The sequence below is a fragment of the Hypomesus transpacificus genome, unplaced genomic scaffold (assembly GCF_021917145.1).
Source record: "Hypomesus transpacificus isolate Combined female unplaced genomic scaffold, fHypTra1 scaffold_101, whole genome shotgun sequence".
NCBI classification, from domain to species: Eukaryota; Metazoa; Chordata; class Actinopteri; order Osmeriformes; family Osmeridae; genus Hypomesus; species Hypomesus transpacificus.
Window position 1 is genome coordinate 799,767 of NW_025813696.1, and position 25,323 is coordinate 825,089.

Below are 25,323 nucleotides of genomic sequence, written 5' to 3' on the forward strand. Positions count from 1 at the left end.
CTCTCATTTGCAGGAAGTTAAGCGCACTGTGCTCGTAAATTATTTTTCAAGTTCGCACATACCTATTTTTAGGCGCAAAAGCGAGTGAAATACTCGCACTGTAGAGACTTGCTGGGCCAGTTCATAGAGGAATGAAACACTTCAATCACTCTGGCATTTTAGCCCCAAATCAATATATAATATCCAATCATAACCCAATGCCAAACCAATGTAGTGGGGGGGGACCCGCAGACTCACACAGACCAGGCCACACACACACACACAGACCAGGCCACACACACACACACAGACCAGGCCACACACACACAGACCAGGCCACACACACACACAGACCAGGCCACACACACACAGACCAGGCCACACACACACACACAGACCAGGCCACACACACACAGACCAGGCCACACACACACACAGACCAGGCCACACACACACACAGACCAGGCCACACACACACACACACACACAGACCAGGCCACCAACACACAGACCAGGCCACACACACACACACACAGACCAGGCCACACACACACACAGACCAGGCCACACACACACAGACCAGGCCACACACACACACAGACCAGGCCACACACACACACAGACCAGGCCATAAACACACACATTCAGCCCTTATAAAGCTTATTTTTCTTCCCGCTCCCCCCAGTCTCCATGACGCCAGTATAATTGCTCTTTTAACAACTCCTAATTGGGCCACAGTGTGTCTCTCAGGGCTTTGGCAAAATGCATAACCACACATGCACACGCACATACACACGCACGTACACACGCACGTACACATGGACACACAGTGCGTCATGCAGACACCAGAGAGGCCATCAGGTCACTCAGCCACTCTAATGGAATGAATGACATCAAACTAATTACACACAAATACTCTCACACACACACACATCGACCAAACTCAGTTACCAACACATCTCTGCCAATTAGGCCTGTGCCCACAGGTCAATACTCGACAGGTGCTTCAACATGAGTTAGCCTACATGTCCACCATAGGACTATAAGTCTGTCAGTGAGCCATGAGTGCTTAGGACTACAAGTCCCAAGTTGCAGCAGAGATGTGGTACCTGTTTAGCAGAGAAAAGGGGTCTCCGATCCAGATGTGCAGGGGCTCCACCAGCAGGGGGAGGAGCTTTAGAGATCCCACTTCCTCCTTCGTCTGTCAATCAAACATTTTCCCTGGAAATAGATAAAAGGTTTAGGCCGAATCCCAATACTCCCCCTTACCCCTTACCCCTCCCCCTTAGTTTTGCGCGTTCCCGTGAGAGCTAGAGGTGTCCCAATACTCTTTTTGAGCTAGGGGTAGGGCTAAGACTAAGGGATATACACCCCTTAAAACCAAGTAAAATCGGGAGATTACTTGAAACCTAGGGCTATGTGAATACTGTGCGACCGGCAACAATGGCGGCCAGATCATCCAGAGAGTACGAAAAATGTAATATTTTCGGCTTTATTAATCGATAAAAAAATTATTACAGTCTTGTTTTGTGGTATACACAGTCCTGTACATGTATATTTGCAACCATTTTCCTAATTGAAACGTTTCTAAAATTCGCTAGTTTGGTACGCTAATGTTACAGTGCTGAATTGCACAACAGTCCCGCATTTCTCTGACTAGCATGTCTACAGTTTTAAGTAAACTCATTTAGCAGCAAATTTCGTTTGATATCAGTGCATAACACTACTTGCTTTGGAGATATCGATACGTGCTAGATGACGTACCCATAACCAAGTGGCGTCCCATTTCTTAGGGATAGGTAACCCTAACCCCTCAGTTTCGAGGGCCATGGGCTAGGGGTAAACTAAGGGCAAGGGGTTAAGGGTAAGGACTAAGGGGGAGTATTTGGCCTTAGTCTACAGTCTGTACAAAGATACACACACCCTAGTATACATCCACCCTAGTAAACATCCACCCTAGTACACATCAAACATCCACCCTAGAACACACACACACACACACACACTAGTATACAAACACACACACTATTCAGGGCTCCAGACAAAAAACGCTCCGGACCCTGCTAAGTTTTCTGTTCAAAAGGGTTAGTCTTTGCAGGCCTACTTGAATAAACGGCGCACAAAGCTGTATGCCAAAAGGGAGACGTTTTCTGGAAAATTTTACACAACAAAACCCTCTGTTTATAAAAAGGAAAAACAAGATACAGATAATGGCCGGGTTTCCCAGATTCGTTAAGAAGCTCTTAACGCTAAGATCTTCTTAAGAACGTTCTAAGAGCGTTCTAGAGCGCCCTTAGAATATTCTTATGACACTCTTAGCGTTAAGAGCTTCTTAACGAATGTGGGAAACCCGGCCAATAGCTCTCTATTAATCACCAGGTAGGCAAATTAGGTCAATGCGGTTTTCCCCCAGAAGCTTGAATCTTATGTCGGCATTTATAAGCTACCTGCTGTTCCCAATGTTCCTAAGGTCGCAGTACAGTACTCCTCGATCATTCATACTTATAACACTTATAGTCTAACATTCTCACTTATTCCGTGTAGCCCAGAAACTAAAAGGATTGTTCATTTGAAAATCCACATTTTCGGTAGGGTTAGTCATGGTGGAGGAGAAAAGGGCTTGGTCTTGCACACGCAGCTAATGATGATGGCAACGCAAATTTAATTCAGTCACAGAACACCAATCGCAAATACAAAAGTCTCTTGTAACACCGAATACCTCATTTTAATTGAATAATATTACTAAAATGCTCAGCTATTCCTCTCTCAGTCGCTATTAAACAACAAATGTCACAAAGTCTTTCACCCCCAATAATGCTCTTTGGAATGTCACTGTACTTACTTTAAGTCGCTCTGGATAAGAGTGTCTGCTAAACGACTAAATGTAAAACTGCAGAAGCTTTGATTGGTGGGAGGACGTCCTCCGGAAGTAGTATTATTTACCATGCATGTCTATGGACGGGTGGTTCGGCCCACCAGCCGCTAGGTTTTGTATTGAAGTCAATGCAGCCAGAGGAGGATGGAGGCTAGCTGTAACCGTAACCCTCTTACCCTAACCCTCAGGATGTACCATGGTTCTGTCACAGACAGTGTTGTTGACTTACCGAAGACCTTCAGGTCAATATTTTGTATTTTTTATAAATGTATCGGTGACATATTAATATATTTAGTATTGTTTTATCTATAATGTGTAACTTTTCAAAATGTTATGTTATGTCAAAATTTATCATTTTAAGAAATGTCACTGAAGAGGATGATCCTCCACTGACTCTTTCCTACCCCACTAGCCACACACCAGGGATGGGTATCCTTAAGGTTTTAACGGTATTACTACTGTTACCGATAGTAACAGGAAGTTAGAAAGAGATGCCTTCTGTAGTTGTGAATCCCAACACCATGAGACACAATACCAGTAGTTGTCTGTCTCTGTCTCTGTCTCTGTCTCTGTCTCTGTCTCTGTCTCTGTCTCTGTCTCTGTCTCTGTCTCTCTCTCTCTCTCTCTCTCTCTACGAGCCAGCGAGCCAACACCTGACCACGGAGGGAAAGAAGAGAGGAGGAACGCTGTGTCACTACAGGCCCACACACACTTCCTGAGCAACCCTGACACACACCCACTTCCTGAACAACCCTGACACACACACACACAAACGTACACACACGCCAGTGTCACTACACAGGTTACCATGCACACACTGGTCCACTTCCCTTTCTGACAGGAAACGCGTCATTCAACGTCTTTCAGAGTTGGGGAGCAGACAAATACAAGACTAAACAACACCCTATGTTCAGGGAAAATATGACCTACCTATTTAGCTATCCGTCTGTCTGTCCATCTATCCATCTGTCCATCTATCCATCTGTCCATCTATCTATAGGAAGAGGGATAGAGGAAATGGACAGCAAGGGAGGGAGAGAGACAGACGACTTCAGAGATTCTCAACACTGCTCATTTTAGAGGATTAATCAGCGGCTTCTGAAAAATCCAACAGAGAGTCAATATGTGTATGTGTGAGTTGCTTACTGCCAATACATCAGTCTGTTATAGAGAGGCTTTAGCCTGCCAGCCTGTGTGTGTATGTGTGTGTGTGTGTATGTATGTATATGTGTGTGAATGTGTGTGTGTGAATGTGTGTATGTATGTGTGTATGTGTGTGTGTGTATGTATGTGTGTGTGAATGTGTGTGAGTTAGAAACAAAAACAGAACACTGGCAGTATGTATCCCTGGCGTCACCATGGCTACTATGTAGTAATGTAGTAGACCATGCAGCAATGCAGGAGCCTCACTGGGATGGCTACACACGCACACACACACACACTAGGTATTGAGAGAAATTACAGTTTCAGAGGATACTAACCCAAGAGTACAAGCGAGAGAAGATTTATAGTATGACATCTATCTATGAAGATCTATACTATGAGACAGACACAGATCTGTATCATGCAACACACACACACACACACTCATTGGGACAAACCAGACATATTGCAACTCATGGATGGAGACAGGCATGGTGACCCTAGCCCAGTCAGCCCAGCCCAGCGGACCGGCAACACAGTGATGACATACTGACAGAACCCTAACATGGGGATGAGGATCAGAGTAACACACAGAGGTAAGGGTTAGGGTTAGGCCATGAGCACCAAGCTGAACTGAAGGCAAAAAGATTAGAGCGAAAACCAAACCACGGCAATGTTTACTGACCTTAGCTGTGTGTTCACTGTGTTTGAGTCAAACACATCCCTTCACCCTGTGACATCACTCTGTCTCCATGACAGCACTTCCTACCTCCCTCTCTCAACCCATAGCTCCCTCCCTCCTTCCACCCATCCCTCTCTCCATTCCGCCACCCCTCTCTCTCCCCCTCCAACTCTCTCCATCCATCCTTCTCTGCCTCCTTTCCTCTCACTTTCTGCCTACTCAACAAAGAATTCCCACAGCAGCACACACACCCTCCCCTCCCCATTCTCCTCCCCCATCACTCCATCCCTCCCTCACATAGGCCGGTTTCCATTCAGTCTGGATAAAAGTGAGGAGGGTGGGGAGAGGTTAACACGTATACCAAACTGGACTCTTTACACAATTAGCCAGAGGGAGACAGAGATAGAATGTGAGAAAGAGCAAGAGAGAAGAAAGCAGGAATAGAGAGAGAGAATAGAGAGAAGGAAGCAGGAATAGAGAGAGAGAATAGAGAGAAGGAAGCAGGAGAGCGATACATGGAATCAAGAGGGAGTGCCTCAGGCAGCTGTCTGCCCATGAGGAAGTCACCACAATGTCACAGCATATATGGAGCTAGTATGTAGCTAGAGGGTTAGTGTTAGTAACCCTAGCCTCTCCCACACACCATACACACACTCACACACACCATATATACACACACACACAGGAGAAACATGGAGAGGGAGAGATGGAGAGAAAAGAGGGAGAGCAGTAGTCAGTAATCCTGCCAAGGCATCTTGGGAAAGCTCCCTGTGGGGTCTAACAGGGAGATCGGGAACAGCAAGAGGAATACAGGGAGGGTTGGAGATGGGGAGAGAGGGGAGAGAGAGGGGAGAGAGAGGGGAGAGCGAGGGGAGAGAGAGGGTAGAAAGACGGGAGAGAGGGGGGAGAGAGGGGAGAGAGAGGGGAGAGAGAGGAGAGAGAGGGGAGAGAGGGGAGAGAGAGGGGAGAGAGAGGGTAGAAAGACGGGAGAGAGGGGAGAGAGAGGGGGGAGAGAGGGGAGAGAGAGGGGAGAGAGGGGAGAGAGAGGGGAGAGAGAGGGGAGAGAGAGGGGAGAGAGAGGGAGATCAATGTTCTGTCCTGGAGGGTGGACCCTGGAATATGTTGGTAATAATGACCATCTTCCTATTGGACAAGGGGGACCTCAGAGAGATAAAGAGAGAGAGAGACAGAGACAATAAGAAAGATGGACAGAGAGAGAAATGTGCTTCCTGTTTACGGAGAGAGGAGCAGAGGAAGCAAGCTGCTAGAGACACTGGAACCGCCATGACACTGATGACAACACACACACTCGCACACACACTCGCCCTGTCTGTATCCTGCATACACAGTCCTAACCCCCCCCCCCCCTCCCCGACATCTGGCACTGAACAGTCTTGTTCCTGCTGCCATATTCCCCTGTGCTCTGTCCCCCTTCTCTAACAGGATCAGGGCCTACAGTCAGCCTCACAGACATATATACGTCACAGTCCATAGACATTATGTCTATGCTACAGTCAGCCTCATAGACATATATACGTCAGAGGGAAAGATACACACTTCACAACCCATCCATTAGAACAGTATCAATATTTCATTTAGCTGTTTCTCACCATGTCATAAGCTCCACACACACACAATAACAAACGATTGTCTGACCCCTATTTGTACCCTTTTTATTTAAAGACTAGTCAATAAATATTGTTCTGGAAGTTGTCATTTCTAATTCTAGCTCTCTCCAAGACTTGACTGAAGGAGCGCCCACACTGTGACAACTGTAACTGACAACAAATATCCACATTTTTCCATTAATTTTATAGTTTCTAGTTTTAGTGTGGATAGACCTTTAGGTTAAATCAGCCACAATCAATGTTGGGTTAACCCTAACCCTTGTAATACATTCTTGCTGTGTCATACTAAGCCCGGAATGGACTAATAGGTTGTTAGACTGTGGATCTCCAGCCAGTTCACAGTGACAGCAACTGTCCCTCTGTCCTCCCTCCTCTCTCCCTCCTTCATATCCTTTCTTCTCTCCTTCTCCATGTACCCCATCCTCCTTCCCTCTTCTGTTCTCCTCTCCCTCTCCCTTTACCTAACGCTAACCCCTCTCTCAACCTCCCCCCCTCTCTCCGACCCCCCTTTCTCTCTCTGCCCTCAAATTTAGGCTGCTGACCCACATCTGAGCAAGGAGCAGATTACGAGTAGGCCTGCACGCACGCACACACACGCACGCACGCACACACACGCACACGCACGCACGCACACACACCCACGCACGCACACACACACCGTGCCCTCTGCGCCTCCCAAACACAACGTACACAGAGCGAGTCTGACATTTGTGGCACACAGAATGGATTTCTGATGGCTTAAAAAACACAGACACACACTGACACACAGACACACACTGACACACAAGCACAATGGGCCCCGTTGTTCTGCAGTCCACCAGCAGTGAGGGTAGATATGTTGTATCTGCTGTAACAGCCGGGTTAGACAACTTCTCTCAGAGAAAGTACCCCCACACACTGGGTGGGGAAGCTGTACGGCAGTAGCCTGACGTTGTCATACTCATAATTCTAGTCAGAATATGAGTCTGAAACCGCTCCGTTGGGCTGTGACTATGGGGCGTGTTTCAACCGAACCCGGAAAAAAATGCCTCTTCGCTAAATTGGATAGACCTACAACCAATCAGAGCAGCGTAATATGTTGTTTGTTGAAAACAAATTCAACCCAAGCGCTCTTTGGTGACGTGGTTGGTTACGTTACTGTTGATCATCTGTCCATCATTTTATAAAGCCCGCCCTGACAATTGGATTGGTTCGAACAGCTCTTGTTCGGGCATTAGTTTTTCCCGTACCGAGCAACTCCAGACCGACACAAAAAAAATTGGTGGGGGCTAAGTTTAGCTGGTAGCCAGGCTAGTACGGCAGCAAACAGAGGCAGGGTTCTAGATAACATCCAGAGATGGATGACTCTAAACCAGCTAGGCAGCCAGTCCTACATGAAGGACTGTTCCTGGGTCAGGGTTACCCAGGGCTGGGGTGTGTTCCTGGGTCAGGGTTACCCAGGGCTGGGGTGTGTTCCTGGGTCAGGGTTACCCAGGGCTGGGGGGTGTTCCTGGGTCAGGGTTACCCAGGGCTGGGGTGTGTTCTTGGGTCAGGGTTACCCAGGGCTGGGGGGTGTTCCTTGGTTGAACATGTCTTCTGATTACAGACCTAGACAGCACAGTGGAGCTTTCATTCAGGATCATGGTCTACCCAAACATCTGCTTTCTCTTTCTTTTACCTCTCCTTCTCCCCCTCTACATATAGTTTTTTTTTTGCATATTTTCATCTGTGTGTGTTGGTGTGCGAAGGCCTCGTCTATCCTCTGATCTCAAGAGTGAGAGTAGAATAGTACATCTCTACTCCCAGTTATCCCTATCAAGAGTTAGAGTAGAATAGTACATCTCTACTCCCAGTTATCCCTATCAAGAGTTAGAGTAGAATAGTACATCTCTACTCCCAGTTATCCCTATCAAGAGTGAGAGTAGAATAGTACATGTCTACTCCCAGTTATCCCTATCAAGAGTGAGAGTAGAATAGTACATCGCTACTCCCAGTTATCCCTATAAATCCTGTCTGCGCCCAAATATGTCAACTTAACGAGCTCAGCAGGGAAACCAGCCAACACACACACATGGTTCACCTTCACATATTATCTGTTGACACAGATGCCCTCAAACACACAGAGAACTGGAAATTAAATATAGACAACAACTTCAATATACAGGTGTATGAGAGAGAGAGAGAGAGAGAGAGAGAGAGAGAGAGAGAGAGAGAGAGAGAGAGAGAGAGAGAGAGAGAGAGAGAGTGAGAATCCATGTGTCAGCAGAAACTGGACACATTCCATTTCCTCTACAGCAGAAGTGGGGGCCTGCCGGGGGGTGTGGGGGCCAGTTACCATGGAAACCATGTTGTTCCTGTGGGGGTGCTACATCTCCTGCTGGAGTAGATGCTGGAGGAGGAACACATTAGGGAGCGCTGGGAGTAGACGGGTTAAACACAGCCAACAGCTGGTTGAAGTGACAATATAATAATGTTGCTGAAAGTGACTGGAGAGACGTGAATGGCTTGTCGTTGAGAGCCTTGCTCGGTTCGGTACGAGTTCGGTACAACGGAGGGAAAAGCAAAACAAACCAGGTTCCTCTAAGAGTGAATACGGGCGGGCGCATTGAAGATGACATGTAAATTCCAATTGCGTCAGTGATTTCTTTGGCCCTATTTGTATCTAACGGCTGGTTAAGCACTGTAGGGAGGAGAAGTTGGACAGTTTTTTGGTCTCGTTCCAGTTATTGGCACACCTGGGTGATGGCGTCCGCTATTTTTTGTCATTTAGCACACGCTCTTATCCAGATGTGTTATGTGTGTTAGCATGTTAGAAGTATTTCCACTCACATACCCCACAACTGCTGAACAACGCCGACACACAGTGCTTGTCTTATTCACCACTCTCTCGCCTGTACTACTGGAACTGAATGGGAAACCTAAGTTTTCCAAACTTGCGATTTTAAAGAGACCGGCGGGTCCTCCATCTCTCGTGGGTCGCCACCACTTGCCATACTCCGTGAGAGCTGCCAACTCTCACGGTTTCGCCGTGTGACACACGCATTTCAACCATTTTTCACGCTCTAACGCCACACCTTGTATATCTCATGCTGAAAAGACAACGCCAAACAAGTAGCCAAGCTAACGTTGTAAACAGTAACGGAGGACGCGAAGGTTGACCGAGTGAAGCAACATTGCTTGACCGAGTGAAGCAACATTGACGAGCAAACAGCCGTGTAAACTCGCGTTGGGGGGGAATGAAGGGGGGGGGGGGGGCTACCAAATCTCACGCCAACGTTTTTGGAAAAGTTGGTAGCCCTGCTCCTCCTTAGTGCTGCTAGCTATCTCTGACCCATGGCGGCCCAATCAGAGCTTCAGAGCTAAAGCGGGGCAACAGATTAGGTGTCCCTAAAGTTCCCTATTTGTGTTGGACCAAAAACCTACAGGCAGTTAGCTCTCCAGGAACAGGGTTGGAGACCCCTGGCCTAGGCTATAAGGTTGAGGACTAGGCTATAAGGTTGAGGACTAGGCTATAAGGTTGAGGACTAGGCTATAAGGACTAGGCTATAAGGTTGAGGACTAAGCTATAACATCTAGGCTACAAGGTTGAGGACTAGACTATAAGGTTGAAGACTAGGCAATAAGGACTTGGCTATAAGGTTGAGGACTAGGCTATAAGGACTTGGCTATAAGGTTGAGGACTAGGCTATAAGGACTTGGCTATAAGGTTGAGGACTAGGCTATAAGGTTGAGGACTAGGCTATAAGGACTAGGCTATAAGGTTGAGGACTAGGCTATAAGGTTGAGGACTAGGCTATAAGGACTAGGCTATAAGGTTGAGGACTAGGCTATAAGGACTAGGCTATAAGATTGAGGACTAAGCTATAACATCTAGGCTATAAGGTTGAGGACTAGACTATAAGGTTGAAGAGTAGGCTATAAGGACTTGGCTATAAGGTTGAGGACTAGGCTATAAGGACTTGGCTATAAGGTTGAGGACTAAGCTATAAGGACTAGGCTATAAGGACTAGGCTATAAGGTTGAGGACTAGGCTATAAGGACTAGGCTATAAGGTTGATGACTAGGCTATAAGGACTAGGCTATAAGGTTGAAGACTAAGCTATAACATCTAGGCTATAAGGTTGAAGACTAGGCTATAAGGTTGAGGACTAGGCTAAAAGGACTAGGCCAAAGGTGGAGGACTAGGCTATAAGGTTGAGGACAATTTCAGACACTTAATAAACTCTACAACACGGTGCTGACACCTAACTGCCTCCTCTCCTACATAATCCTCCCTCCCTCTCTGTGAGGTAGCTAGCGCTGCTATCTGATATCACTGCTCAGTAACATCCGGAGTGTCTCAGATGAAGGAGTCTGGCTGGCCTGCACATCACAAGAAACCCATAACTGTGGCCATACCAGAGGAAGTGAAGACCGAGAGAGCAAAAATGAGAAATATTTTTGGGCCGTTTGATAGCTACAATACACCGCTAAGAATCAATGGTCGGCAGCCAAAAAAGGTAGCATCCGTAAAACCAGTACAAACCCAGTAAAAAGGAAATACAAGCCAGTCATTACAGGGATAGGGTTGGTCATTACAGGTCTCTAATGACTTCTCTATGCCATCCTTGATGGTGCCATCCTTGATGGTGCCAGCCAATCACATCTAACCTGAGAAGACCCTGTGTCTCAGGCCTGGGTGCTGGGTCTGGGGGAGTAAACACAGGCATGCAGGTTGGCACAGCTACTCTGCCAGTTTGTGGACAGTAGGAGATACACATGTCTGCGCTTCCAGGAAGCATGGTGTGAACTCTCTTTCCCAGTCTGCTGGCCTGTGCAGTGTTTTACAGTGTGTGTGCAGTGTGTGTGCAGTGTGTGTACAGGTGGTGGGAGGTGAGGGAGTCGGGCTAGTAATCAGAAGGTTGCCGGATCGATTCCCCGCCGTGCCAAATGACGTTGTGTCCTTGGGCAAGGCACTTCACCCTACTTGCCTCGGGGGGAATGTCCCTGTACTTACTGTAAGTCGCTCTGGATAAGAGCGTCTGCAAAATGACTAAATGTAAAATGTAAATGTGTACAGTGTGTGTACAGTGTGTGTACAGTGTGAGTGCAGTGTGTGTACAGTGTGTGTGCAGTGTGTGTACAGTGTGTGTGCAGTGTGTGTGCAGTGTGTGTGCAGTGTGTGTACAGTGTGTGTGCAGTGTGTGAGTGTGAGTGATCCGGTTGTGGGCAGAAGAAACAATAACATTCCTGTGCTTTGGACTCCAGGTGGCTGTGGAAACCCAAGCCTCCTAACCCAAGCCTCCTAACCCTAACCTGGCACAGGGAGCACTGCTGCCTCTCCTGAGACCGAGGACAGAATACAGCTATTGTTCCAGGGCAACTCCAAACAACTGACACACTAAAACCCAACCCCTCTCTCTCTCCCTCACACACACACATACACACCACATAGACAATGCACAAAACACACATCACAGACCCAGAAACAAAAAAAAACACACAAGTTGAACCTGAACTCAAGACAAAAACAAACACACACACTGTCACACTTCCAGAAGAACCAGGGGCACATCTGCTGACTGAGGACTCCAACAGGCAGCAGGACAGGAAACACATCACCCAGACCTCTCCGGCCTGGGATGGAAGAACATGATTCATTTCCTGTCGATGCTGGACTGTCACGGTCTAGAACAGCGTCTTGCTTACTAAGATGACGGAGAGACGATTCAAATCATGACTTAACCTATCCAAACAAGAGAATGGAGAGGCTGAAGGCAGCCCTCTGTGCTCACTCACTCACACACTCACTCACACACTCACTCACACACTCACTCACACACTCACACACTCACTCACACACTCACTCACTCACTCACACACACACTCACACACTCACTCACTCACTCACACTCACTCACTCACTCACTCACTCACTCACACACTCACTCACACACTCACTCACACACTCACACACTCACTCACTCACTCACACACTCACTCACACACTCACTCACACACTCACACACTCACTCACACACTCACACACACACTCATACACACACACACACACTTAGAGATGGGGAGGGAGACATGTCATCTGTTGCTGAAAGGCAACAACTCTCACTCTTCTCACTTTCTCTCTCTCACTTTCTCTCTCTTTCCATCTCTCACTATCTATTGTGCTCGTTCTCTCCGGTGTTCTCTGCTGTGCAGCTGCAGTGTGGCAAGAGGACACAGAAGACGTCCAGCAGACTGCACTGTACAGCAGACTGCTCTGTACAGCAGACTGCTCTGTCCAGCAGACTGCTCTGTACAGCAGACTGCTCTGTACAGCTGACTGCTGGACGTATTCAGAGCTATCTGTGCCCTCTGGCCACACTGCAGCTGTGTGTATCAGGGCCCGACCATACAGATAGTACTGGATTGCTTCCCTCCAGCACCACTAACCCTAACCATTTTATCCTATTATCTGAGCCAGAGGCCACACACACAGGCACAGAGGAATAATAATACTCCACCCTCCTTTCACTCCCCATGATAGATTCATTTAATTTTCTCCTATGACATTCCTACATCTTCATCAGTTCTATAGGAGTAACACGTGTGATTTCCTTGCATCTATTTTAAGTGAATAATCGTATCTGATAAATATGTGATAACAGCAATATGACTAGATTGCATGTGCACCGCAAGCACACGCACACATGTGCAAGCTAGCTGACACAATCTACCCTCACACACACTCTGGTTCCACATTGATCAAAAAGGTGCTGTAAAACGACCCTTCTGTACTGAGTTCCATAAGATGTAATCAACCCTGGCTGGTAAGGAAGACAGACCTGGAGTGGTAATGCATACTATAGTTATGGATATGGCTCAAACAGCCAGACCCACTCATTTACTATGTATACAACTGCTATGAGTGAAATGATGTTCCAGAGGCCAAAGAGATGCACGCCATAATCAAACCACCTTCACTGAGGTGACTTGTACGATGCTAGACGATGATGGTACCAAGGCTAACATACAGGGTGGTGACGGATGCCAGACAGATCTAACATTTACACCGACCCTATTTGACAAGCTCCAGACAAAAATGTTTTTGGAACAGAACGTTTCGGTGCAACATTAAAGTTATTGCCATTGAAGTGAAGTTCACGTCACGTAACCCGCTTATAAAACTGCATTTCTGGAGAAGCATATCTCTGTGATTGGAGACCTATAAGGTCAGTAACTCGTAGCTCAAGACAGCTTGAATTCAACCAATGTATCTGCTTCGCGACCACGTCGACAGCATTCGCTACACTGACTTTGTGATGACTATTAGGTTCCTCAAGCCAACTCATTTTAGAGTTGACGAAGTAGGCTTGTATACATTCCCATAGATTTGCTGATGATTTAAGTAACAACTAGCTAAGCTTCCTTGTAAAGGACCAAAAGCTAGTTCGAAAGATATATGATCCCGCTGTTGTCGTGCCCGTCTAGGATGACGTTGTTTGCAGAATAAGTGGCCCAGTAATGTTGGCAGCAAATGGTACCAGTGTAGATTTCACTAACGTCGTTAGATGTACGGTAATACCGTTAGCTAGCCAACAAGCTACAGTATAACGGTGCTACAACGTCACAAAATGTAGCTCCTGTCGCCCTCTCTGCCAACAACAGCGAACCAAACCTTCTTCAGGACTGTACAGACAATATTGCAACTAAGAAAACTGGAACTCGATTTACCAGCAAACTAGCAGTGACACCAACCAATGTGTCTTTTGGTCGCGATAAAACGTATTTTCGTGATCTAACTAGACTACTGTAGCTAGCTACGTACTATGGTATGGAGTGGTTCTCCAATCGAAGCTTGTCTGTTCTGAGATCAAGAGCCAATTGATACCTTACCTCAAAAATTAATCCGAGAATAGTGATGATTTTCCACAGTGAGAGACAGCGAAGGGGACAGCGTAATTGGGTCAAAATATGTCATACGAGATGGCGTCCATTGAAAATATATTTTGCTGTCCCTCTGCGTCGCCCAGGAGATATTCCGTGCCGCGCTGTTTGGTAGAAGAGATCTCCGTGCGGCCGTTTACAACGGTAGGGGCTGGCTGCGAGAGCGTTGACTGCTGTCGGTTGAGATCAGAGCCACATCCCATACTAACCTTCCTCTGCAGACCCAACCCGGAAGAAATACATAAGACCTGCATAGTCTCTTTGATCCATAGGGTTGCCTTAACGACCATATCAAATATATTCACATTTTCGCTAAGAATGATTTATGGGATGTTCATGTGAGGATGTTCCAATACATCGATAATCTTCATTATTTAGTCTTCATATAATCTGGTAATCTATCTGTCTGTACGCTCTCTCATCATGTCACAGCATTACCTTAATGAAATGTAGGTTGAGAATTAATAATAGATTTTCAGTCTCTCAAACCATACAATTCTAGTTTTTTTTTAATGTGTTCACACATTTCTAATTGAACTTGTCATACCCTCCCTGATGCAGTGTACAGCTCTGTGTGGGACAGATGTGTCTTCCTCAGAACACTACTGATATGAGTTAAAGGCAGAGTTAAGTGAAATATGATCTTCTGAGCCTGCTCTATACTCCAAGGGCAAGGACACACACACACACACACAATAATGATGTTTCTGATTTTACACTTAAACAACTATAGTGTCATACACAATAATACACACTATCTGATATAAATAAAATAACACCACACACAACAGCATCCAAAACACACACATACACATCCATGATGTGTTTCACACACACCTGGCACTAGTCGATGCCCCCCTTACACTCATCAATATGTCAGACTTCTGGATGGAAGAAGGTTTGGTTCGCTGTCATCACTATTCTCGGATTAATTTTTGAGGTAAGGTATCAGTTGGCTCTTGATCTCAGAACAGACAAGCTTCGATTGGAGGACCACTCCATACCATAGTACGTAGCTAGCTAGTCTAGCTAGATCACGAAAATACGTTTTATCGCGACCAAAAGACACATTGGTTGGTGTCACTGCTAGTTTGCTGGTAAATCGAGTTCCAGTTTTCTTAGTTGCAATATTGTCTGTACAATCCTGAAGAAGGTTTGGTTCGCTGTTGTTGGCAGAGAGGGCGACAGCAGCTACATTTTGTGACGTTGTAGCACCGTTATAGCTTGTTGGCTAGCTAACGGTATTACCGTACATCTAACGACGTTAGTGAAATCTACACTGGTACCGTTTGCTGCCAACATTACTGGGCCACTTATTCTGCAAACAACGTCATCCTAGACGGGCACGACAACAGCGGGATCATACATCTTTCGAACTAGCTTTTGGTCCTTTATAAGGAAGCTTAGCTAGTTGTTACTTAAATCATCAGCAGATCTATGGGAATTTATACAAGCCTACTTCGTCAACTCTAAAATGAGTTGGCTTGAGGAACCTAATAGTCATCACAAAGTCAGTGTAGCGAATGCTGTCGACGTGGTCGCGAAGCAGATACATTGGTTGAATTCAAGCTGTTTTGAGCTACGAGTTACTGACCTTATAGGTCTCCAATCACAGACATATGCTTCTCCAGAAATGCAGTTTTATAAGCGGGTTACGTGACGTGAACTTCACTTCAATGGCAATAACTTTAATGTTGCACCGAAACGTTCTGTTCCAAAAACATTTTTGTCTGGAGCTTGTCAAATAGGGTCGGTGAAAATGTTAGATCTGTCTGGCATCCGTCACCACCCTGTATGTTAGCCTTGGTACCATCATCTTCTAGCATCGTACAAGTCACCTCAGTGAAGGTGGTTTGATTATGGCGTGCATCTCTTTGGCCTCTGGAACATCGTTTCACTCATAGCAGCTGTATACATAGTAAATGAGTGGGTCTGGCTGTTTGAGCCATATCCATAACTATAGTATGCATTACCACTCCAGGTCTGTCTCCCTTACCAGCCAGGGTTGATTACATCTGATGGAACTCAGTACAGAAGGGTCGTTTTACAGCACCTTTTTGATCAATGTAGGGAGTCAGATGGCTGAGCGGTGAGGGAGTCGGGCTAGTAATCAGAAGGTTACCGGATCGATTCCCCGCCGGGTCAAATGATGGTGTGTCCTTGGGCAAGGCACTTCACCCTACTTGCCTTACTGTAAGTCGCTCTGGATAAGAGCGTCTGCTAAATGACTAAATGTAAATGTAACGTAATCAATGTGGAAACAGAGTGTGTGAGGGTAGATTGTGTCTGCTAGCTTGCGGTGCACATGCAATCTAGTTATATTGCTGTTATCACATATTTATCAGATACGATTATTCACTTAAAATAGATGCAAGGAAATCACACGTGTTACTCCTATAGAACTGATGAAGATGTAGGAATGTCATAGGAGAAAATTAAATGAATCTATCATGGGGCACTCTCCAGGGGGACTGACTACAGCAGAACACTAAAGCCTATCTGTTATATCATCAAAACCTCAATTACAACCTTTAGGGAAAATGACTGCATGTATGCTGTGTGGCACATCCCTCTTTTAAATATGATTAAAACAAAAACCATTTAGCACAGGTGACACACGTGTGGGCAGCACAGGTGACACGTGTGGACAGCACGGGTGACACGTGTGGGCAGCACGGGTGACTCGTGTGGACAGCACGGGTGACACGTGTGGGCAGCACGGGTGACACGTGTGGACAGCGGGTGTAAGGGTCTTGGGCCAATAGAACCCTGGGCTGTGGATATTCCCGGCATGTGGATGATACTTCAACAGGATGATTATTTTTAAACAAAATATGGAATTGTGTTGTTCCCATTTGTAGTGTGACAGTTGATGTGTTTATAAAGGCAGTGTGACAGGTTATGTGTTTATAAAGGTAGTGTGACAGGTGATGTGTTTATAAAGACTGCTGAGGTCTAATACCCCATAGTTACAGCACACAGTTTAACTCCACTCATAAAACAATAATACCTGCTTGCAATTGAGCTGCAACAGTCTCTAGAAATACTTTATTTATGTGGAGCTCGTGGCAGCAGCCGGATGCTGAAATATGGATGAGATGTCAGGAGAAGCCCTCCTCTGAATCAGCAGTTTCCCCAGTAAACATCCCCACACGTTAACCCCAGTCCCTAAACAGAGCTTGACAGGAAAAAAACACGTAATGGACAGGCCTCTGTGGGCTGTGTTAATGACAGGCCTCTGTGAGCTGTGTTAATGACAGGCCTCTGTGAGCTGTGTTAATGACAGGCCTCTGTGAGCTGTGTTAATGACAGGCCTCTGTGGGCTGTGTTAATGACAGGCCTCTGTGTGCTGTGTTAATGACAGGCCTCTGTGTGCTGTGTTAATGACAGGCCTCTGTGAGCTGTGTTAATGACAGGCCTCTGTGGGCTGTGTTAATGACAGGCCTCTGTGGGCTGTGTTAATGACAGGCCTCTGTGAGCTGTGTTAATGACAGGCCTCTGTGAGCTGTGTTAATGACAGGCCTCTGTGGGCTGTGTTAATGACAGGCCTCTGTGGGCTGTGTTAATGACAGGCCTCTTTGGGCTGTGTTAATGACAGGCCTCTGTGGGCTTCTCCCCGGAGTTCTAGAGTGAACTGATGTGCTGGAGGCTTTTGCTTGCAGGCTGTTTGTGAAAAGTTGATCGTTTGAATAATTACAGTGCACACATGTATCTCCTTGGGCACTGGGTGGTTCTCTAATCTTTATCAACACCAACAGTCTATAGAATATTATCTGGCCCTCCATTCTTTAAAAAGGTATTACAACACCAGCCCTTGATAGCAGGTTAGATGTTTACTTTAGTGTTCTGTTAAATGTGTGCTCAGCTTTGATGATGTGGCTTGTGCTGCATGGTCCTGCTTGGTTCTATCTATGCAGTTAGATTTACTGTGGACAAAACTACACACTCTAATTAAACACGCAAACACAAACCCAGTAGGCTAGAATAGGATGTTCCCTCTTCATAACTGCTCTTTCACATACCACTGCATCACTGTTTGCTCCTTCACTTTGTTGTTGAAGTCACTTTGTTCTTCTCTGTTGAACAAGGCTCAAAGTATATTTACAGATACACTCCCTGTTCCAGGGAGAATACTGCATGCACTTTTTCTTACACTCAATGCTGTTCACACAGCCTGGGATCATTTACCTTTTATCTAGAAAACACAACCTTTTATCTAGAAAAACTAAGGTCACACTACCTTTTATTTGTCATAGATCTTGACTCCAGATCTTGAGAACAACGGAACTTCTCAGTAGGTAAAGTATCACACACAACAACATGTTTTTTATTTATTTTATTTTATTGTCACTGGTATCCCATATTTGTTTAAATGATCTGTATTACCCAAACACCTGTCCACTTTCATAGAATAACTGCTTGACCAACAAAATTCCATTGTCCTCCCATAAAGAATAGATAAATCTTATAATTTCAATTGTTCAAAATCAGACACTTACAAGGAGAATAAGTATGCTAGCTCACCGGGATAGCAATGCTTGCTTTTGGTAGTCAGAATTGCAAAGCAAAGCTAAATTTCATTTCAATAGTAATTCAGTAACTCCAACCCTAACAAGTTTGTGCTGAAATTCAAATTCTATCCCCCAAAAAATTATCCATCTGGTTTCAAAAATAATATTAGAAGTAGGCTATTCAAAAGAAGAACATTTATACCTTCCTGATCTTGAGTTTCTTTTTTTATTAGATTTTTTATGAGCTATTTCTCCATACAAAATTATTATTTAGTATCTTGTTCGTTAACAATTTTTAGGGGGACATGTACAGTAATATTATCTTATCTAATATCTTAAAGAATAATCTATCGTTCTAATTTGGTCAGCGGGAGATGACGCCACATTGTAGGCGTTCCTCTGTTCCATTTCCGGGTCAAACGTATATTTACCAGTTTGATACCGCTATTTGGCAACGTGTGTAAACCGTAACCTGGTTAACAGTTATTTGAAAACTGCTTACGTTTCACATCTTAAACGCCCAATTTAACCCATTTACACAGACATGGCTTCGCAGCACACTGCTTCTACAGTGAGCAGAGCCGGAGCAGTAACTGCAACGACCACACCAGCAGCTCGAGCCCAGAGTGTTGTTGCTGCAAGTCCCGTAACGTTCCGAAGGAAGAAGCGGCCAACCAGTCCTGCATCCTTCCCAGTGACGCAGGCCAGTGGAAACAACAGCAAAAAAAGAAAAGCAACACCTGTTACAACTCCAACACAAGCACAGGTACTTTCAGGTGAAGCTGTCTACAAATGTCTAAACAATGCACCATTGTTCGAGCTAGCTTGTAGTTATGTAAACTTTACTGCACGTCTAACCCTTTGAGGTTACAGAGGAGGTAAACAATGACAAGGCTGATGGATATCTACTGATTGTATTATATATTTACAATAATTACATTTTACGTTAAAATATATATTTTTGTGTCAAGACACAGGTCCACCGTTTAGCCTAAGATTAACAACTGAAGTTGCCTCGTAATAATGTTTTTTTTTAAATCCTAGATTGTAGCAATGGAGCCACAATCCGAGGGGAAAGCACCGAGTGCGGTAGACGTGGCTGTACCGACCACCACGGAGCCCGTTACCATTCCCCTAACTTTTAAAGATCCTAATTTTACGGTAAAAGGAACACATTTTTTAAGACATTTTAATGTAACCAAGTTTAATAAGTAAGGTGAGATCCAATATCTTAAATCTTTTTCCGATCGCCTACTCTGTTCTGCAGCATTCAGGGATTGGCGGTGCAGCAGCAGGGAAAAAGAACCGGACATGGAAAAATCTAAAACAAATTCTGGCTGTGGAACGGACGTTACCCTGGAATATGAATGATCCCAACTGTGAGTCTCTCACCCTCTTTAATGTGTGCACCATGTCCATAACTTACTGTCTGATATTGATCCACTACTGTTTTCACAGACTACAGCATTGATGCTCTTCCTTCCTTCAAACCAGCCAAGAAATACTCAGACATCTCTGGACTCCCTGTTAGTAACTACACCTAACCCTAACTACACCTAAACCTAAACAAACACATTGTGCCATGACATATATTGTTCATTATACAGGTTGGAGGAACAATAGAGGCACTGTGAGCTGTTTTGACCTGTGTGTTTCTGCAGGCTAACTACACAGACCCTCAGACCAAGCTGCGGTTCACATCCTCTGAGGAGTTCTCCTACATCCGCCTGCTCCCTACTGACGTGGTCACTGGCTACCTGGCGCTCCGAAAGGCCACCTGCGTGGTTCCCTGACAACTCTTGCTAGGACCTGATCTGGGACCAGCTCATCCACCTCCAATCCAAAGGCCTGGCACTGCATCAGTGCTCAAGGACCGTTTCTCGTTTTGATGGTATCCTGAGAAGAGGGAGACGTAAACAGGGATGAACTGTGTTTGACAGCATGGACTCATGGAGTGCCTTTGTCAATACAAAGAGCCTTCCAGGCATCATAGTAAGACTTGTACATTCCCCATCTGACGCATGGGAAGATATCATTTGGAACTAATTTATTTGAATTTTTGAACAACCCATGCAGTTGTCATGTTTCCATGTAATATTCAGCATTCCCAATGTTTAAATGCCTCATGTACTGTTGGATCATACACCTTATTTAGTTCAATAAAATCCTGTCCAAGAGAAATCATCTAACACAGATGTTTGCTGGCTTTGACAGTTGCCATTAAACTTGATGGGTGTCAACATACGTCACTGGCTAACTGGAATTGATTTACTAGCCCAAAAATGTGTGACAGGCCCCAGCGAGAATTGAACTCGCGACCCCTGGTTTACAAGACCAGTGCTCTAACCACTGAGCTATGGAGCCCAACCTGCTTGGGTGATTTATTATTAGAGTTCTATAACTAAATACAAAACCACACCCATGTCACAAGATATTACATAGAGGCAGTGCACCTTCTGCATTCCTAGAATAAAGAAGACCCAAAAGGAGATAACAATGGTCTACGGTCTCCATTACACCCCACCATTAACAGTTACCGGAAACAACCAACCGGCATAAAATATGAGAGAGGTGTGAACCACTGACACTTAATTGTAGTGACAAACATGAAACGAACCATTTTCACAATTTCAGTGTCCTGTTCGGCTGTGAAAGTGAATGTTCTTCCTCCTAGGTGTGGTTCTTTTTCAATTCTGCAAAATGCAAATACAATGAGCACACTAGTCCATTGATATGCAGTATTTCAGTACACAACGCAAATATAATTCATACCTGTTCTCCATCCTGAAGGTTTGAATGATGGCAGCAACTGTGAAGTGGCTGAGATTTGGTTGGACCCTCTGGCCAGCCTCTCTCATGCTCAAACCATGGTTGAGCACATGGTCAACCATGGTGGCCCGAATCTCATTATAGACAACCATTCTCCTTTTTTCTCCTCTTCCCCCTCCTCCTTCTCCTTTTCCTCCTCATCCTCCTTCTCCTCCTCTTCCTCCTCCTTGTCCTCCTCTACCTGCTACTCCTCCTCACCGTTGTCCTCCTCCTTCTTGTCCTCCTCTCACTCTTAGCCCTCTCCTTTTCTGGTTGTCAATATGTTCTTACTGTAAATTCTCCATTGTTCACCAAACAAAACAGAGGCTCCAGGCCCTTTTTATGCTGCAGTCCTGATTGCAAATTGCTCACCAGACCTGAGTGTTTAGAGATTTGAATATGTGTGTGTTGTAGGTTGATGCTTTGAGACTTTACTTGAGAAGTGTGTGCAACAACTGAACATTGTGTGTGGTGTTTTGACAACAAGGTGATGTGTAATTGACAGTGTAAGGAAAGTCAAAGTAATGCAGATAAAGGAGTGTGAAGTAGGGCCAAATTGGGTCGAGCAAGTGGTACATGAAGTTAAGGTTGTGAAAATTGTGCCAAACTTTTGCTTTGTGTGTTAACAATTGTGAAAAACTCTTAACAGAGTAAAGCCATAAGGAGCAGACTAAAGAGAGAACAGAAATAGTTGAGGCTGAGACAGATAAGGAACGTGTTAGGATCTATAAACTGAGAGACAGCACTTCCCTTTTCAACAAGCAATTTACACATAGTAAGTGCAAGAACTGTAACCCTAAAGAACTGCAACTGGGCAGTTCTCTCCTGCTCTTGGCTCTGTGTTCCAGCTTAGTGAAGCCTTTGTCATTGTGAGAACAACAGCTACCACAAACTGGTATAGGATGTGTTTGATTCTGACGGGGGTACTTTGCACATCGGCACAGAGTAAGTACTCTTAGGTCATTTATGGCGACAGTTACATTGTAAAAGCAGTTGTGATTGCACACTCTCCACTCTAAATGTGCAGTACCTGTTCTTTACTGTGATGTCCTGTTCCCAGTTCCTCGTGATAATGTGTTCAACTGAACAGACTCGCAAGATTACATTTAGTCATTTAGCCGACGCTTTTATCCAGAGCATTTAGCCGACGCTCTTAGATTACATTCCCATCTACATTAAGGGACAACTGGATGACTGATAATCCCTATTGCTTTTTAATTATAAGACTACTGGTTATTGAGAGTTTTGCTATCCAAGATTCATTGGCAATAGAAACACATTAATAAAATGCATTTGTCTGAATGATTCATTTTGCTTTTTGTGTGCAATTATGTAGTTGTTTTCAATGTTGAACTATCTATATTAGATTGATCATAACTACAGATTTCATCTTGCGGATCAAAATGTATAAATTCCATCCAAGGCCCCAGCGAGAATTGAACTCGCGACCCCTGGTTTACAAGACCAGTGCTCTAACCACTGAGCTATGGAGCCTTCCGTGCGAAACATGGCTGATAGTAGCTTACTAAAAGATCATTATGCAATCGTCATGCATTCCGTCAGCCATCCATTCTTTGGCCGAATCCCAATACTCTGATATATCCCTACCGCGTAGTTTACCCCTAGCCCTTGTCCCTCGAAACTGAGGGGTACAGGCCATAGTAATAATAAAGAGTAGACGCCTCATCGACCGCTACTGCCTACTGGCGCTGACGAGCCGTGGGGCCGCCATCTTGGAAAGGTCACTCGCTCCACTCATTATAATCTGTTTGGCAGGGGCAATGAGCTGTCAGCGCCTTTAATTAATCATACTAAACTGATTTTCACGCGGTTTGCTTTGCTGCAAAGGTCATACATGTAGCTATAATACAGGACATGGTTATTATTTTCACAAAATACAAACAATAGTATGGTCATGTTAAATCTTACTTGTGAAAAGTAATCCCCCGAGCCCTGTTTGCGATTGTCCGACGATTTGGCATCTTGTTTATTCTGATGCTAAGCAACGAGGAACTTGACCTTCCCAAGATGGCGGCTGCGTTTCTCGCACTCAGCACCCAATGCGGCGTGTACTCTTTATTATGTTTATGGCACGGGCTACATAACCCTATTAAATGAGACACCACTTGGTTACGGTTACGTAGATCGATGTCTCCAAACCAAGTAATGTTATGTACTGATAACGAAATTCGCTGCTTATCGAATTTAGTAAAAAATGTAGACATGCATGGAGGCCTTTCAAGGCTAATCAGAAAAATGCGGGACTGTTGTGCAAATCAGCAATGTAAAGTTAGCGGAGCAACATTACAAAAATAAGAACATGGTTGGAAATATGTACAGGACTGTGTAGAGCACAAAACAAGACTGTCGCAATTTTTTACGTAATCTGCCACCATTTACAGTTTTTCACAATTGCTAAAACACTAAACCCCATTCTCTGAATCAAATGTTCGGTGAACTAAGCCAATTTGTTAAATCAGACACTCTTTGGCAAAACTCTAAACCCATTCTCATTCACTAAACACTTTTTACACTGTGATGTACTTGTGCTGCAAAATGGTAAACACAGAGGGCAAACAGTAAACACAACTACAATACAGTTGTCATCTGTAAAACACAATGACTCAAAATTGTTCACACTTGTTTCCTAATGGTGGTTTGGGACAATGTCAGCCTTCACCGTGGTGTCTATATACAAGAATAGTTCAACATAAACCAGCATTTTTTACTGTAAATGTTTACCTTCCAACATACAGTCCTTTTCTCAACCCAATTTAAGAGTTTTTCTCTGTGTGGCGGTGAAAGGTTTATGACCGAAACCCATATACCAGGGTAAATCTCCTACAGGCAATGGAATTGGCCTGTGGTGACATAGGTGTGGAGTGTTTTCAAGGCTGGATCCAGCACACCAGAGGGTTTTTACCCCATTTTTCTTTGTTGACAGTACTAAGTTGTGATGGTTACTGTAATATATTCAAACCAAATCAAATGCACAGTATTTGTATAGGCCTTTTTACAAGCAATGTCACAGAGGGCTTTACATACGCCCATAGAACTGCCCCTCAACCAACCTAAACCCTCAAGGAAGACAAGGAAAAACTCCCAGAAAAACTCACTAGAGGAGAAAAAATGTAAGAAACCTTGGTAGGAGAAATTCAGTGAGGGACCCCCTCTTCCAGAGACGGTTGGCAAAACAGAAGTGCAGAGCACACGCTAAACATAGTCATACAACAGGAAAGTGTTTTTCCAGTTTCTAACATGCATTGTTCAATACTGAAACCACATTTTCAAAACTCTCCACACAGTCTGCATTACCAGCATGAATGTTGGCCAAACAATTAATCTCACCTACAAAACTCACTCAGACCAACATAACACTGGCAACAATTCTCATTCAGGAAACACACATTTCATTGATAACATACTGAACTGAAAAACATTAACAACAAGAAGCATTACATAATTGATTAACTTTCATTTTTTTAAATTGTAATGATTTTCCACATAAATCAGTTTTTCATATAGAATACTCTAACACAATTTCACCTTATTGAAAGCATTTGTATCAAGAATTAATCATAGTTTCATTTTTTTGTATGAATATAGTACTTGAAAATTATAACCAAAAGGTGAAAAAAGAGGGATCCCCTCTTCCAGAGACGGTTGGCAAAACATAAGTGCAGAACACAGGATAAACATAGTCATACATTGTAATACTGTAACACAATTTCACTTTATTGAAAGCATTTGTAACAAGAATTAATCAGAAAATATAGCTGCAAGCAGCGATGCGGG

The 25,323-nt window shown here is 44.7% G+C and overlaps 2 protein-coding genes and 2 non-coding genes across 5 annotated transcripts in view; 1 reads left to right on the plus strand and 3 right to left on the minus strand.

Moving 5' to 3' along the window:
• The window catches only part of galnt1 (UDP-N-acetyl-alpha-D-galactosamine:polypeptide N-acetylgalactosaminyltransferase 1), a 45,689-nt gene extending 31,165 nt beyond the window's left edge, over positions 1-14,524 (minus strand). Inside the window, exons 1-2 of one of the 2 annotated variants that reach the window (XM_047050132.1) lie at positions 14,159-14,524; positions 1,089-1,200 (exon numbers count right to left, since the gene is read on the minus strand). The gene's annotated coding sequence lies outside the window, so the exon portion shown is untranslated. Of the gene's footprint in view, positions 1-1,088; positions 1,201-3,784; positions 3,827-14,158 lie in introns of those variants that run through there. The other variant, XM_047050133.1, reaches the window with a different exon arrangement.
• A 266-nt stretch (positions 14,525-14,790) lies between these two features.
• Positions 14,791-21,518, plus strand: ino80c (INO80 complex subunit C). Its single transcript, XM_047050134.1, has 7 exons — positions 14,791-15,149; positions 18,466-18,507; positions 19,263-19,486; positions 19,765-19,881; positions 19,988-20,099; positions 20,179-20,246; positions 20,382-21,518. The coding sequence occupies exons 3-7, from the start codon at positions 19,265-19,267 to the stop codon at positions 20,511-20,513; spliced, it is 651 nt and encodes a 216-aa protein (XP_046906090.1). The 5' UTR covers positions 14,791-15,149; positions 18,466-18,507; positions 19,263-19,264; the 3' UTR covers positions 20,514-21,518.
• trnat-ugu lies at positions 21,012-21,084 on the minus strand. The gene has a single exon. It is a non-coding gene; the product is annotated as a tRNA-Thr (tRNA).
• A 1,431-nt stretch (positions 21,519-22,949) lies between the features above and the next one.
• Positions 22,950-23,022, minus strand: trnat-ugu. The gene has a single exon. It is a non-coding gene; the product is annotated as a tRNA-Thr (tRNA).
• Between the last annotated feature and the right edge of the window lie 2,301 nt (positions 23,023-25,323).